General features: G+C 41.1%; 1 protein-coding gene across 8 annotated transcripts in view; it reads left to right on the top strand.

Moving 5' to 3' along the window:
* Window positions 1-14280, top strand: part of CFAP43 (cilia and flagella associated protein 43) — a 129330-nt gene that overhangs the window by 58471 nt on the left and 56579 nt on the right. For all 8 annotated transcript variants that reach the window (XM_045040642.1, XM_023240892.2, XM_023240891.2 and 5 more), the window contains 7 exons: window positions 2730-2870; window positions 3866-4038; window positions 5062-5211; window positions 7874-8004; window positions 9930-10077; window positions 12474-12575; window positions 13343-13420. In XM_045040642.1, coding sequence (XP_044896577.1) covers window positions 2730-2870; window positions 3866-4038; window positions 5062-5211; window positions 7874-8004; window positions 9930-10077; window positions 12474-12575; window positions 13343-13420 — 923 coding nt within the window. The remainder of the gene's footprint in view (window positions 1-2729; window positions 2871-3865; window positions 4039-5061; window positions 5212-7873; window positions 8005-9929; window positions 10078-12473; window positions 12576-13342; window positions 13421-14280) is intronic.

Here is a 14280-nt window from a genome sequence, read left to right as displayed (position 1 = left end):
TTAATCATTACAGACAACTTTTATGGGGTAGAGACTATTACTATCCCAATTTACAGATGAGGCAATTGAGGCACAGTGAGGCGAAGTACTCATTCAGAGTCATGCGATTGGATAGTGGTGGAGCCGGGACCCAAATCCAGGAAGTCTGTCTTGAGGCTCGTGCTCTTATCCAGAGTGCACACACCATGCAGCAGTCATAGAAAGAGAAAGGAGGGGACAGCTCTGAGTGAGGAAATTGGCAGGACTTTGGTGTTCCATCAAATGTGAGAGGGGAGAATCAGCACGACTCCAAAATTTCTAGCCTGGATGGTGGAAGTTTATGATGTCATCAAATGAAGCAAAAACTCAAGAAAAAAAGGAAATTAGAGAGGTTGAGGGATAGCGTGAGCTGACGAGATTTGTGTGGATTTGAAGCTAATAAGCTCTTTATTTGGGGATATTTAGCTAATGTTTGGAAATGGAGATTTGTAGTTCAAGTCTTAATGATAGCTTCCTGATCTTGAAATTGCGGAAGCTGATGGGAAGGCTTAAGAAGATAGAGTATGGGTGCCTGGGTGGCTCAGAGGTTGAGCATCCGACTTCGGCTCAGGTCATGATATCACGGTTCATAGAGTTCAAGCCCCATGTCAGGCTGTGTACTGACAGCTTAGAGCCTGGAGCCTGCTTCAGATTTTGTGTCTCCCTCTCTCTGACCCTCCCCCGTTCATGCTCTGTCTCTCTCTGCCTCAAAAATAAATAAACATTAAAAAAATTAAAAAAGAAAAGAAGACAGAGTAGAGGTAAATACCAATTGCTTAATGAGGCCAAATGGATAAGCTAAATATGTAAATTCGAAGACATGGACTGTGGTAGGACCTATGGCTCACCTCGCAGTGGATGCACATCCTGCTTAAATGTTCCATTTTTTAACATATCTGGTTAAAGTGTGATGGGAAAAGCAACTTCCATTGCAGTTATGGACAGAGGAAGATGAGGCAATGAAGACAACTGAGGACAGGCCAGTGTAATGAGAGCACTGGGAGTCCCCACTCCAGAAAGAGCTTGAAAGAGGAAGGCTGATGAGGGTGTGGCCTGGCAGAAACTTGAGCGCAGTGAGGGCTGGGATGAAGCCCTTGTGCATGGGCCCATCAGCAGGTAACTCCTGGGAGAGCTACTGCCTTGGAATAGAGGGACAAAGAGGTGAGGGAGGGCGTGGTGGTCAGAAAATGAAGGCCATAAGTAGCAACTTCTGTTTTAAGAAGTTTGCAACAGAAAAATAAAATTGGACAGCTACGGTGGGGAAGCAGGGCTGCAGCAAGGTCGCAATCTGAAGATTGGGTAGTCTTGAGAGCTGAATAGAAGAAACCAATAAAAGACACAAGAAAATAAAATGAGGACCTGAAAGCACATGGTCTAGTAGGAGATTGGGGACCTGGGCTCAAAATCAGAGATGTAAAGGATTGCATTTTATTGATACAAAAATATCTCCTGAATAAGAACATTGAGGTCAGGGCACCTGGATGGTTCAGTCGGTTAAGCATCTGACTCTTGATTTTGACTCAGGTCATGATCTCACGGTTTGTGGATCCAGCCCCACATTGGGCTCTGTGCTGACAGTGCAGAGCCTACTTGGGATTCTCTCTCTCCCTTTCTCTCTGCCGCTCCCCTACTCGTGCTCTCATGCTCTCTCTCTCTCTCAAAATAAATACATAACTTTTTTTTTTTTAAAGAATATTAAGGTCCTCTTTGTATCAGATGTCTTTGGTCTTCTTTGTTGTCAGACGAAAGACCACCAACTGACCACCTGAGGGGAGGGGCTGATCCTGGGGGCCTGAGAAAGTGGACACATACAGAACAGCCTCTGTTCTGTGGAAAGAGGGAGTAGTGACTCTGGAAAGAACTGAAGATGTGTCCCAGGCATGCCACCTTTCAGAGGCCCGATTTCCAGAGAAGCAAACTCATAAAGTCATGGGTGTTTCCAGCATACCCACAATATCTTGACTACAGATTCAGAGAACACTGATGCTAGAGTTTATCCAATACCAAGAGTGGGCAAACAGGCCACAGTGGACAATGAAGGGGCCAGAGCAAGCAGGTGCTGCTGAGTGGAGTGTACATGGCAAACTCCAGAGGCTTCCCTGACAGGGAAGGAAGCTCAGCCCAACTGAGCTGGTTTGAATCTATCAACCCAGATATCCAGTCATGAGAATCCCTCATCGTTCATCAAAAATGTCCCCATCACTTTTGTATAGTTTTTAAGTTTATTTATTTATTTTGAGAGAGAAAGAGAGCATGAGCAGAGGAGGGGCAGAGAGAGAGAGGGAGAGAGAGAAAATCTACAACAGGCTCTGAGCACAGAGCCCAACATGGGGCTTGATCCCACAAACTCTGAGATCATGACCTGAGCCAAAATCAAGAGTGGGACCCTTACTGACTGAGCCACCCAAGCACCACCCCCCATCACTTACGTTTAAAGATCACTTTATGTATACACTCGAAGCTTCCTGTGGATTCTCTCTCTGCCTCTCTCTCTGCCCCCCTCCCCGGCTTGTGCACACTCTCTTTCTCTCCCTCTCTTTCAAAATAAATTAACTTAAAGAAAAATAAAGGCCACTTTAAAAATGCAATAAATAAATTGAAATCTAAAGGCTTACTGAAGGCAGTCCTATAATGTGATACCTTACTTGAGATGATAAAAGATTCCTTAAACTTATGAATGATGACTTATGATGATTTCTGTTTGCTTTCAGAGGTGGGCAAAGACATTTTACAAATATCCACAGTGTCTCTTTTGGAAACAGACATAGTAGAAGTGATGGTGCTTTCGCCACTTCTGGAAACAGGAAGAAGCAGATTGGAAATATTTACTCTGCCTACAACACTGCCACAAGGTAAAGAAAAATCAAGCAACCCAGATGAGTAGTCGCTTAGCTTGTTTGCTCGCCTTCCTTCCTTCCTCCCTTCCTCCCTTCCTCCCTTCCTCCCTTCCCTCCTCCCTCCCTTCCCTCCTCCCTCCCTCCCTCCCTTCCTTCCTTCCTTCCTTCCTTCCTTCCTTCCTTCCTTCCTTCCTCCCTCCCTCCCTCCCTCCCTCCCTCCCTCCCTTCCTTCCTTCCTTCCTTTTCTTCCTCCCTCCCTTTCTCCCTCCCTACTCTTTCTTCCTTTCTTTTCTCTAATGATTGCATTTTTTCCCTCTTAACATGTAAAGACGTAAAATGGCCATCTTTTATACATCTTACAAAGTGAAACTGATGTGCCTGCTAAATGATGTGAAGTGTGGACTTTCCTCAAGTCCTTGTCATTCATACGAATGTATCTTCTTCCCGGAGAAGAAGATCAGGATCAACTGGTGCTTTTGTCAGATCGATATGTCATTTTGTGATACCTCTTGTTCTGTAGCTTTAAATATACATAGTTAAATTCAGATAGCTTACTGTGTAGTAGCTTTCACTGATGAAATTATAAAGAAAGCTTTTTGGATAAAGAAGCCTGATGAAATAGACACTCTTTGTTTTAGATAACAAATATATCTGGGTAGCTATTTTGTAAATACATAATTACAGAGTCTGAGAGAGCTGAAAACCTCAAAGTACTCTTGTGTCTTAATTAAGACTCTCTAGACCATCATGAGTATCTTTTAATATGTCTCTACCTAATTGATTAAATTAACCAAGGCCTTATAAAAGATATTTTACTATCAGTCACTTAATACTCGAGTAGTTCTAGTGGATCTGTGTTGTTTTAAATCATTTTTTGTCTCCTAATAGCCTCTGCAACATTAATTGGGCATTTGAATTTTTTATTTTGCTTTTCATAGTTATTCATAATGATTAAAAAATAAAATCACTGTATGGTGCAAATGATCTCCTTTCTTCCTCACATCTTACAGTTTCTACAAGCTTTGCTGATGAAAGAGGGAGGCTGAGAGATGAACTCATTGCTAAGTTCCTGTATGAGATAGAACATACCCTGTCCTCTGCCGTGTTGGACTATCAGAGTCACCAAGTATATGGCTTCTGTAACCAAGTGCCATACATCTGCAGCTACCGTCTTCCTGAAAAAGTATGCCAAAACTTAAGCGTGCTATTATTTGTCTTAGCGATCATGATTGACACGTTGTGTTAATTACACACGATCCATGCTTTAACATTATAGTTCAGTTAACAAATGGCTTTATTACACTAACATAATTTTCTCGAATCAGATACATTATGAGCATTATTTGTTAATCCATCATAAATACATTTGAGCAACCTCATACTTGTGCTGCACACATCCTACTCATCACATAAACATGCAGGTAACTCTATTGACTTCGTGTGTTTAAAAACAGTGTAGCATTAGAGCATGTACTCCACAGGTGTCAGGGGGCTCCAGGGTCTATGGTTTTCCATGGAACTTTGCACCTAAGCCATAAGCAAAATTGCACAAAACAGATAAACTGTTTTTGCCATCCTTGTATCACACTCTTTTCAAAACTCTCTATCATATCACTCCTGGTACACTCACTGGCCCAGATTATCTAGCACGCTTACTCTCTAAACCCTCCTCTCCCAGGGAAGCCACTGTCAGCAAGGTATGAGACATCACGGAAGTAATATCTGAACTGGCCTTTGAAGAATAGGTCATATTTAGACACGGAGAAATATTGTGTACAATTTTGGCAGGAGGTGGAGGTTGTTGAGGTAGGGAGGGGACAGGACTGGTGGGAATGGGGTGGACAAGGGCATTCCAGACAAAAGTCACAGCATGTGTAGGGGCTTGGAGGTGGGAGTACATGAGAGAATACTGATTCATTTAATTGTCTTGAGCATGGGTGTGTGTGAAAAGGATCAGTAAAAAAGAAATATTGTCAGTGTAGGCTGGGATCTTTAATTGCAGCTAACGCATCATGACTTTTCTTAGTTGGTTAGAACAAATGTTAATTTACAAACAGATGAAAATGTGGTGCAAGAAAAGTGGTGTATCAGTTCACTTCCATGGACAGCATTTGCAGATTTGAATCTGACCGTATATGCACAACTGCAAACCCTTAGGTACCACTCTCCTCTTTTCTATAATGGAATCATGTTCTTTGATTGGCAGGAACATAGCGGTATTTGCATTCTTAAGCCATACCAAAAGGTGCAAAGCAAGCACTATGGACCTGGCATGCTCTCTCTGTCTCCGCATGGATTGTGGCTCACAACAATAGCTAAAGGTGGAATTATGTGTATCCGAGATGTTCACACTTTGGTAAACAATCTTTTTTTTTCTTTTTTTTTAAATCTTGGGGATGTTTATCTTGATCTCATATAAGGAACAAAAGCCCTCAGGGAAGGAATTGAACTTCTTTCTTAGGTCAATTAACTCATAACTTATTCACCACTGGTTGTAGTACTGGCTTTAACATTTTACTGGTGTCTTTATATGCTGAGGGTTTGAGTCTCCAGGGGAGGAAACACCAACCAGTAGACTGAGACCTGCACAAAATGAGCATGGGACCCGGACACTGTAGATGAGCTGCTGCCCAGCTCTGTCGCCACTTAGTTGTGTGTCCAGGAGACTCACTGACCTTCACTGAGCTTCAGATGCTCATCTGTAAAATTAGGGAACCCTTCCATGCCCTCATCCTCTGTGATTCTGATGAGAGCCGGTGAGAGGGTATATGCAAAACTGCTTTGGAAATAGTGAATTGCCATGGAAACCTAGGGATTATTACCCCTATCTCCCTGGCCTGGAGTGACTCTGGGCTGGTTGCTGCTGCCCCCCACCCAACTCTTCAAGTGATCCCGAGAGAGCAGAAGGGAGAGTTCTCCCTCATCCCTTGCAGACCAACCTCAACATTACCAATACTGCTGCCATTTTCTGATTTCCATTGGGAAAGTGAAAATAGTTTCTTCTTCCAAAAACGTGCAGGGTCCTTTTCTAGGTTTTGAGACCACGTTGTCCTGGTTGTCAGTCTACTTCGATGAGGTCAGTGATTCTTACCCAGGGTTCCACCCCACACACCTGAAGCCTTGCAGCCACCTACATGTCACAGTCCTGCGGGTCCACAGCTAAACCGGGCCCTGGTGTGCACATCCTGCTCTTCTCGTTCATCTGTGTAAGAAAAGCATATTTGGAATGCAACTGGACAAAAGTGTACTATTATTGTACAGGGAAAGTTTTGAATCCTTTAGAGATTATGTTGAAGTGGCCAATTTGCAAACTTTGCTATATTGTCTCTTAGAGTGATTTAAAATTTATTTATTACTTTTGAGAGAGAGAGAGAGAGTACACGTGCAGGGGAGGGGTAGAGAGAGAATCCCAAGCAGCCTCCACACTGTCAGAGCACAGAGCCTGACGCAGGACTCCAATCACAAACCGTGAGATCATGACCTGAGCTGAAATCAAGAGTCACATGCTTAACCAACGGGGCCACCCACATGTCCCTCAGGTGATTTTTAACATGCTATAGTTGATGGTGGCATGACATGGCAAGACATCAAAGTTCTTCTGGGTGATTCTGTGCAAAGCACCTCACACAGGAAGTTATTCACGGCAGCACTGTGTGTAAAAGCAACCTAATAACAATCAACAGAGGACTGGATAAATCATGGTGTATAAACGATACATAAGGAAAACGTGAAATATTATGCAGAGTGAGAAAATCTTTACGCCACAATGTGGAAGGAACCTCAAGATCTGTGGTCACGAAGGAAAAGCAAGTGCATGATATAATGTATTATGCTCCAATTTATGTTAAAAATTACGATTGCATAAAAATTTGCTCATATGTTTTAAAAGACATCTGAAAGGATATTAAAGGTATTAATTACACTGATTGGCTTTGGGAAGTGGTGGTTGGGGAATGGAGACAGAAAGGAGACTTCACAGCATTGTTTTTCAATTTTGAAACCTTTGAATATATTGCCTATTAAACAGTTAAAATTTTCTTTAAAAAAATCATGGTTGAAAACCAGCGTGACACATAAATCCCAGTTTTTTTGTTTTTTTGTTTTTTTGTTTTTTCAACGTTTATTTATTTTTGGGACAGAGAGAGACAGAGCATGAACGGGGGAGGGGCAGAGAGAGAGGGAGACACAGAATCCGAAACAGGCTCCAGGCTCTGAGCCATCAGCCCAGAGCCTGACGCGGGGCTCGAACCCACGGACCGCGAGATCGTGACCTGGCTGAAGTCGGACGCTTAACCGACTGCGCCACCCAGGCGCCCCAAATCCCAGTTTTTATACCACTCAGCATATGTATATTGCCTATTCAAACAGTTAAAATTTTCTTTAAATATATAAAATATAATTATATAAATATATAAAACATAAATTCAAACAGTTAAAATTTTCTTTAAAAAAATCATGGTTGAGAACCAGCATGACACATAAATCCCAGTTTTCAGTCAAGGAGCTTAAACTGTTGCCCTCTGCACCAAATCAGTGCTGTGTTTTGTTTGGGTTCTACTTGAACTGGTTAAGCCTCCTCCGTGTGGGGCAGGTCACCCTCCACTCTTCACAGTGCCTCTTACCCTCCCTCAACCACTCAGCACACGTAAATGAAACCTACCTGACTCTTGAAGGCACCTGAATGCCATTTCTGCTTGCTCAAGTCCCCTCCCCTAGCTTTGTAGCTTTCAGCAATTTGCCTCTGTGTGTCTGGTTTTCCTGTTGGAAATTGGTGATAACAATCCCTCTCCTTCCATTCCACACAAATGAGAAAAATAAATCAGTATTGGTGAACGGGTTTTGAACCAGGGATTTTCAGTACTATGTATTACTAACAGGCTACTTCCATGCCAAATAAAACGCTGTTAACAAATAGAAACAGATTTACTCATGAGCGAAAGTGCGTGTGACCCCCTTAGAAAAACTACGTGGTGGAATTGCATTTGTAATTTTTGCACTTTGTTCCTAAAACTATTGAGGAAACATTTGCTCGAAGTCGGAGTCATTCTCACCAGGGGCATGGGATTCAATCAGTGAGAATTTCAATGGATGGAAAAAACATTCTAGTGAATGGGAGAAATGATGGCACCCTTGTTTACCTCAGATGGAGGTATGTACAATATCTAAAAGCAACTTCATATGGTATAGTGTTGAAAATAAATATTTTGTTATTATTTATGTGTAGCAAGGCCACCATAACAGGAGACAACTGCCATTGGAAAGATTATTATACCCACAGATCCCAAGAGGAGGAGGTTTGCCAACTCTGTGGTGGGGCCACATGGGGAAGCCCCTGGGTGGGTCAGGAGGCAGAGGGAACAAAGGAAATATGGGCAACAAACCAAACCTATTTTGGTTTCCATGGGGAGGAGCAGACCAGTTTGGCTAGTGTGGATAATTTTAGCAGCTTCTGGGGCATGGTGGCTGGCCCTGGTTTTCTGGTACTTGGCCCAGAGGTGATTAGGGCAGGGAAATAGTAGCCCTGAGTTGGAGGTGTGGGTTCTGGATTGGTTTGTTTGCATTTTAAAGGTGGCTCCAGGGTGAGTGGTTTCCTATCTGTAGCAACTGGCTAGTACTGAAGGGGCAAAGCCCCACATGTCAAAGCATCAAAACACAAAAAATAACAAGACATAGTTAGTACATATGAGATGATCAGTCCTCCCATTCACAACACCCGTTGGAGGAGTACAAGGAATGGGGATAATCCTCAAGAGTAGATAATTTTAAAAACTCCTATTCATCCCTTAAAAACCTGACATAGATATGTATGTGTGTTTACACACATGTAGATATAGTTCTCTAGTTAGACTTAGTTTAGACAATATTAATTTGAACTTTGCTTAGATTAAAATTAAAGTTCTAAATAAAATACTACTCAAGCATATAGATGATGACCAGGGGATAGAGAACCTGGAAGTGACAGCCTAGACTTTATATGTTGCCTTGGTTGATCTGTCAATGGATATCACTAGTCAATATACAATTTATTTCCACAAAAATAATATCTTACGGCGCCCCCTGTGATTAAAACAGTAGCAAAACATGGCCTTTTCCCAATGACATTGTGAAAATGTTAAATATTTGTAAATGTTAAATACAGGTAAATGGATATTTTATGTCATAACAATTTTGGTAGTCACTTATTTCAAAGACTCGTTTGAACACTGCATCATCGGGCCCAGTCTATGCATGGCATCTGAATAAGATACTAACTTGTAACTCATATGTAAGTCCTAATATACCCTTTACACTAAGTGAACAAACAGCATTTCAGGCAACAGCAAACAAGTGCTGGAGACCTCTTGATAGAAGTAAGGGCATTTCCATTCATGGGTAATCACGTGGACCTCTGACTCAAAGTTGAGTTGGAAACCTTGGTCCAGGACTTAGTAACTTTGACCTCAGACACATAATAACACCCTCTCTAAATTGTCTGCAACATTGTTACTCAAGGTGGGGTCTGCAGCAACTGTAAGTTTGTTAGAAATGCTTATATTTGGTCCTCCCCCAGACTTTCTGAGTCATACCTCTGAAATGGAATCATCTGTTTTTAACAAACTCTCATCCAGGCGATGCTGATATGCCTAAAGTTTGAGATGCCCTGATATACTGAGTGGAAGTAATGCTTTCCTCAATGACAGGTGGGGGCTATGAGGACTAAATAGCACAATGTAATTATGTACATGAGGCAGCGGAATGCCTAGTACATTCTAAGGCTCCACCGGAGCAGTGGCTCTTCTGTGCAGTGGCCAAGGTGGGTGGGTGCAGAGGGTATGTAGGGTAAGGGTACATGGACAGTGTGAGGAGAGGTCACCTCAGAGAGGTCAAGAAGCTTTGTCATGTCCCAGAGCACATGAAGGTGCTCTCCTCTAAGTAGAGCCCTAATAACTACAGGGCACTGTGAAGAATTGGCTGCCATATTTCTTTGTGTAGAAATGATGAGGTATCTGGAAATAATGCTGCTGAATGTAACTTTTTAAAACTGTGATTTTTGTAGCCAGTTTCTTCCCTTTTTTTTTTTTATTATTATTATAGGCGGTTTGGAGGAAACTTAGCCAGTGAAATTCTTGAATATTGCCAGAAACTTTTAATTTCCCTAAGCAACACCATGGATGAGGAGAATGATTATTTAAGTATATTAAAAAGAGAGTCCTTGAATTTGGGATCAACATCTGAACACACAGTTGAGTTCCAATACAGTGTTTGTCCCTCTTTCCTCCCTCCCTCCCTCCTTCCTTTCCTCTCTCTCTCCCTCTTTCTCCCCTTCCTTCTGTGCCTTCTACCCACCCACTGTCTCTTCCTTTCTAAATCAGATATCAGTTTTCAGTTTGTGGTTTTCCTTCAGCAGATATTTAATAATATTTCCCTTTATCCAGGTACCCCATGATTTTCAGAAAGACCATTAGCTACATCTGAGATAAAATATTCAGCCTTTCTCAAAGCAATATTCTCAAAGCAAATATTACATCTCAGATTTTATTTAAACCATAATACGAGATCTGGGCTTTCCTGTGAAACAAATCTTACCCCTAATTCTGGTGCTTGATAAAACCAGTCTCTCTTTACTTTTATGTTACATACTTTATTCTGGAAGTGTCTAGCCAGAGAACAACATTCTTCCATTCAATCACTTAAATATTTATGGAGTGCCTACAAAGTGCCAGGCTGTGGGGGATATAAGTATGAACAAGACAGTAACATTTTCTGTATTCATGGAGTTTACATTCTAATTAAGAGTTGGGTGTGAGCAGGGAGAGATAAGTACTCAAATAAGAAAATATTAGATAGTAACAAGACCTATTTAGTGAATAAAATTGCTAGAATTTGGCTGGAGTAACCTCTCTAAGGAGCAGACATGTAAGCTGAGATCTGAATTAAAAGAGGGTACAAAGGTGGGGTCAGGAGGGCAAGAATAGGGCAGAAGGGGAAAGACCTCAGCATGTTTGAGGCCCTAAAAAAAGGTTTGTGCAATTGAAGTGAACAAGGGAGAGAGTGGAAGGAGATGAGATTGTAGAAGTAAAAAAAGACCAGATAACGTAGGGCTTTGTAAGCCAGGTGGAATTTGGATTTTATGTTACATGTAATGAGAACCTATTAAAGAGTTGTGAGCAGAGGATTTACAAGATCTTATTTACATTTTTAAAAAATGATTACTTGCCACTATGTGGAGAATGGTTCCTGTACAGGACAAGAATGGAAACAGGGAGATTTATTAGGCTATGGTAAAGGTCTAGGTAACAATGGAGGAGGAGGAATGTTATGGAGAGGAAGTGATAGATTCCAGTTACATTTTGGGGGTAAAGTTGACAGAACTCACTGAGAGATTGGACATAGAGGGGCAGGAAGAGAAAGGACTCTAGGATGACTCCTAGGTTTTTTACTTAAACAACTTTGTAGAATATGGTACCATTCACAGTGATGAGGAAGTTGGAGAGGAGAGCTGCTGTGGGGAGAAAGAAGGTATTCCAAAATCGGTTACCCATGCCGAGCTTGAGAATTCAAGCCTGCTGGGCATTCAAGAGGAGATACTAGGTAGACTGTTGGATAGATGAACTTTGAGTTCTGGGGAGAGGCCAGGATTGAAGATGTTGATTTGAGAGTCAAGGGCAAATGCAAAGAGTTTAAAGCCATAAAAATAGGTAAGGTTACTATGGAAGGGGGGATGGTGAGCCACAGAAGGAGACCAGGATAGAGCAACTTCTACAGATCCAGGAGAAGAGTTCAGGGATGCAAAGAAGTGGCAGCCAGTGAGGTTCTATCTAGTAGGGCCAGGAGAATGTAACATGGCAAAATCTTTCTAGAGACTCTATTGCAAAAGGGAGCAGAGAAAGGGGGTGGTACCTAAAGAGGAATGTGGTAGTCCATGGATAATAGCTTTCTTAGGACAAGATATATTAAAGTGTGTTTGGGAAAGATTTGTTGGGAAAGATTTAGTGAAAAGGAGAAATGGATCGTGCAGAAGGGCAATGGAATTTTTTTTAATTTAATGTTTATTTATTTTTGAGAGAGAGAGAGAGAGAGAGAGAGAGAGGGAGAGACAGAGTGCAAGTGGGGGAGGAGCAGAGAGAGACACAGAATCTGAAGCAGTCTCCAGGCTCTGAGCTGTCAGCACAGAGTCCAATATAGAGCTTGAACCCACAGGCCATGAGATCATGACCTGAGTCGAAGTCAGACGCTTAACCAACTGAGCCACCCAGGCGCCCCTCAGTGGGACTTTTTTTTAAGTGTAAAGACCTCTTAAGTGTAAAGAAGGAGGAAAAGATTGAGATCCTAAGTACAAATGGCTGGGCAGGGCGTGATAGGCAGAGCATGTGATCTACAATTATAGGAAGGAGGCAAAGAGGGATGTGGTGAATGTGTGACTTGTCTGATCATTTCTGCTTTCTCAGTGAAAAGTGTGGCTATTGTAAGGACAGATTGGTAGGAATTAAATTAATAAAACATTACATCTCGGGCAGGAAAATTTTTTGGTATTCTTTAAAAAAAATGCAATAAGTGCAGAGGGATCCAAAGCAATCATATGAAGTAGGGTGGGAGAAGAAGAATTTTAATTTTAAGAAATATCTGTCTTCTTCTAAGATAAATGAAGATACGAAGTTAAGCATTGATTCATCACAAGAGGAATTAACCCAAGTTGATAATTCAAAGGAAATTCCCTGGATACAACAAAAAAGCCAAGAGGTATTTATAAAACATGGAAGAGGTTTGAAATAATGTGCCAAATAGACTAGCTTCCTATGAAAACCCGCTGGAAAGTTAGGAAGTAGATATTAGTAGATACTAGTAGATAGTAGTAGATGCTTAGTAGGTACTACCAGGCAGAGCATTGCACCATACAAGTGTAACTTTCCTGAAAGCAAACACCCTAAACTAGCCCAATCTTTTAGATTAGGTTATTTTGAGCTTTAAGAAGTGTTCTTAAAGCAATGTGGAACAGAATCAAAAGGTCTAAGGAAGCCAAACTGAAGAATAATCAGACACCTCGTGTGGGAGTGAATGTTGAGGGACACTGCAAAGTTGATTTAAAGAAAAAGGGTGGTCCAGAAACAGGAGAAAGGACTTGGTAGCTTCAGATGTGCAGGAAGGTAGCTTGTGCCTGGATTTAGCTTATTAGTCCCATTCAAGTTCCCCATAAAATAGCAGACTGGTTTCCTTTGTCAACTATTCTCTATTTAATTTTTTTACTACTTATTCTTTCCGATGGCCTTATAAATGACATCAGTTGCAAGTTACTTCCATGGCCACTTACGTAGTAGCAGTTGACTTAAGCAAGGCATCGCAGTGGTGTTATTTCATGTACACGTTGTATCACTAGTCTTTATTTTTTGTTTATTTCTAGAGAAGTGCTATCTATGTATCTATGTACCTATGTATGTATGCGTCTACCTATCTGTCATATAACTATCATTTCTCTTGCCTATCTAAGAGATATACTTGTTCCATTTCAGGCCATCAGAAAGGAGGTTAAACTGTTTTCCAAGAAAAGGAAAGAGATAAAAACAGGAATCAAAGCACTTGCTAAAACCGTAAGTGTTGTGATTTCATATACTAATACATCGGCCCTCTGTCTAAAATTACTTTCTACTATTTCATCCAACACAGCATGAGGAGCTCTACCCATTTTTTCCTCTGCCAGTAAGCTCAGTTTTCTGAGATGCTTTTAACATGGTGGGATTTTTACCATACAACACTAAATATAAACAGTGGTTTTCTTCCCCGTCTTCCTGAAACACTGGATCTTATTTGTTTTTTTTTAATACTTATTTTTATCAAACTTATTTGTTTACACTTTTAAAAATTAAATAATGAGTTATATAACTAAAAATAATGTCTTTAAAGCAACACCTGCCCTAGTTGTCTTCACTAGGATTCCTGTATTCCCGAGGTACATGTTTTCAATTCTTTCAGCTTTTTTGTTTGGATATTTACCTCTCTCTTCCCAAATAGTCTTTTTAATACTGCTATTTCTTGATATTTCTATTTTGACATTAATGGTGGGCTTCCTGGCACGGAAGAGGAGTATTTAGGTTCTTTTACATCCCTTATCAGTACAACATACACATAAATCCATACTCCGTACGCACACTATTATAGCTACGTAAAAGTTCTTCAGAGCTGAGCCACATGGCATGTTATGATTATATTTCCATTTTATATTTTTCCTGGAATTCACAATTGCTTTTGTTTCAGAATAAGCCTTTCTATATACCTATTACCTATTCAGACTCTCTCAAAATGCTAAAAACTCTTCCCAATACAAATACCTGAGGTAATCAAGCTGTCATGCTTTGGTTTATTTGTTTGTCTGTTTGTTTGTTTGTTTGTTTGTTTGTTTGTTTTTATGACCTGCCTTTCCATCTTCCAGCTCCAATATAAGCACCTTGCT

This window comes from Felis catus, chromosome D2 (assembly GCF_018350175.1).
Source record: "Felis catus isolate Fca126 chromosome D2, F.catus_Fca126_mat1.0, whole genome shotgun sequence".
NCBI classification, from domain to species: Eukaryota; Metazoa; Chordata; class Mammalia; order Carnivora; family Felidae; genus Felis; species Felis catus.
The sequence above is the reverse complement of the archived record's forward strand: the minus strand, read 5'-3'. Positions and strand labels throughout refer to the sequence as shown.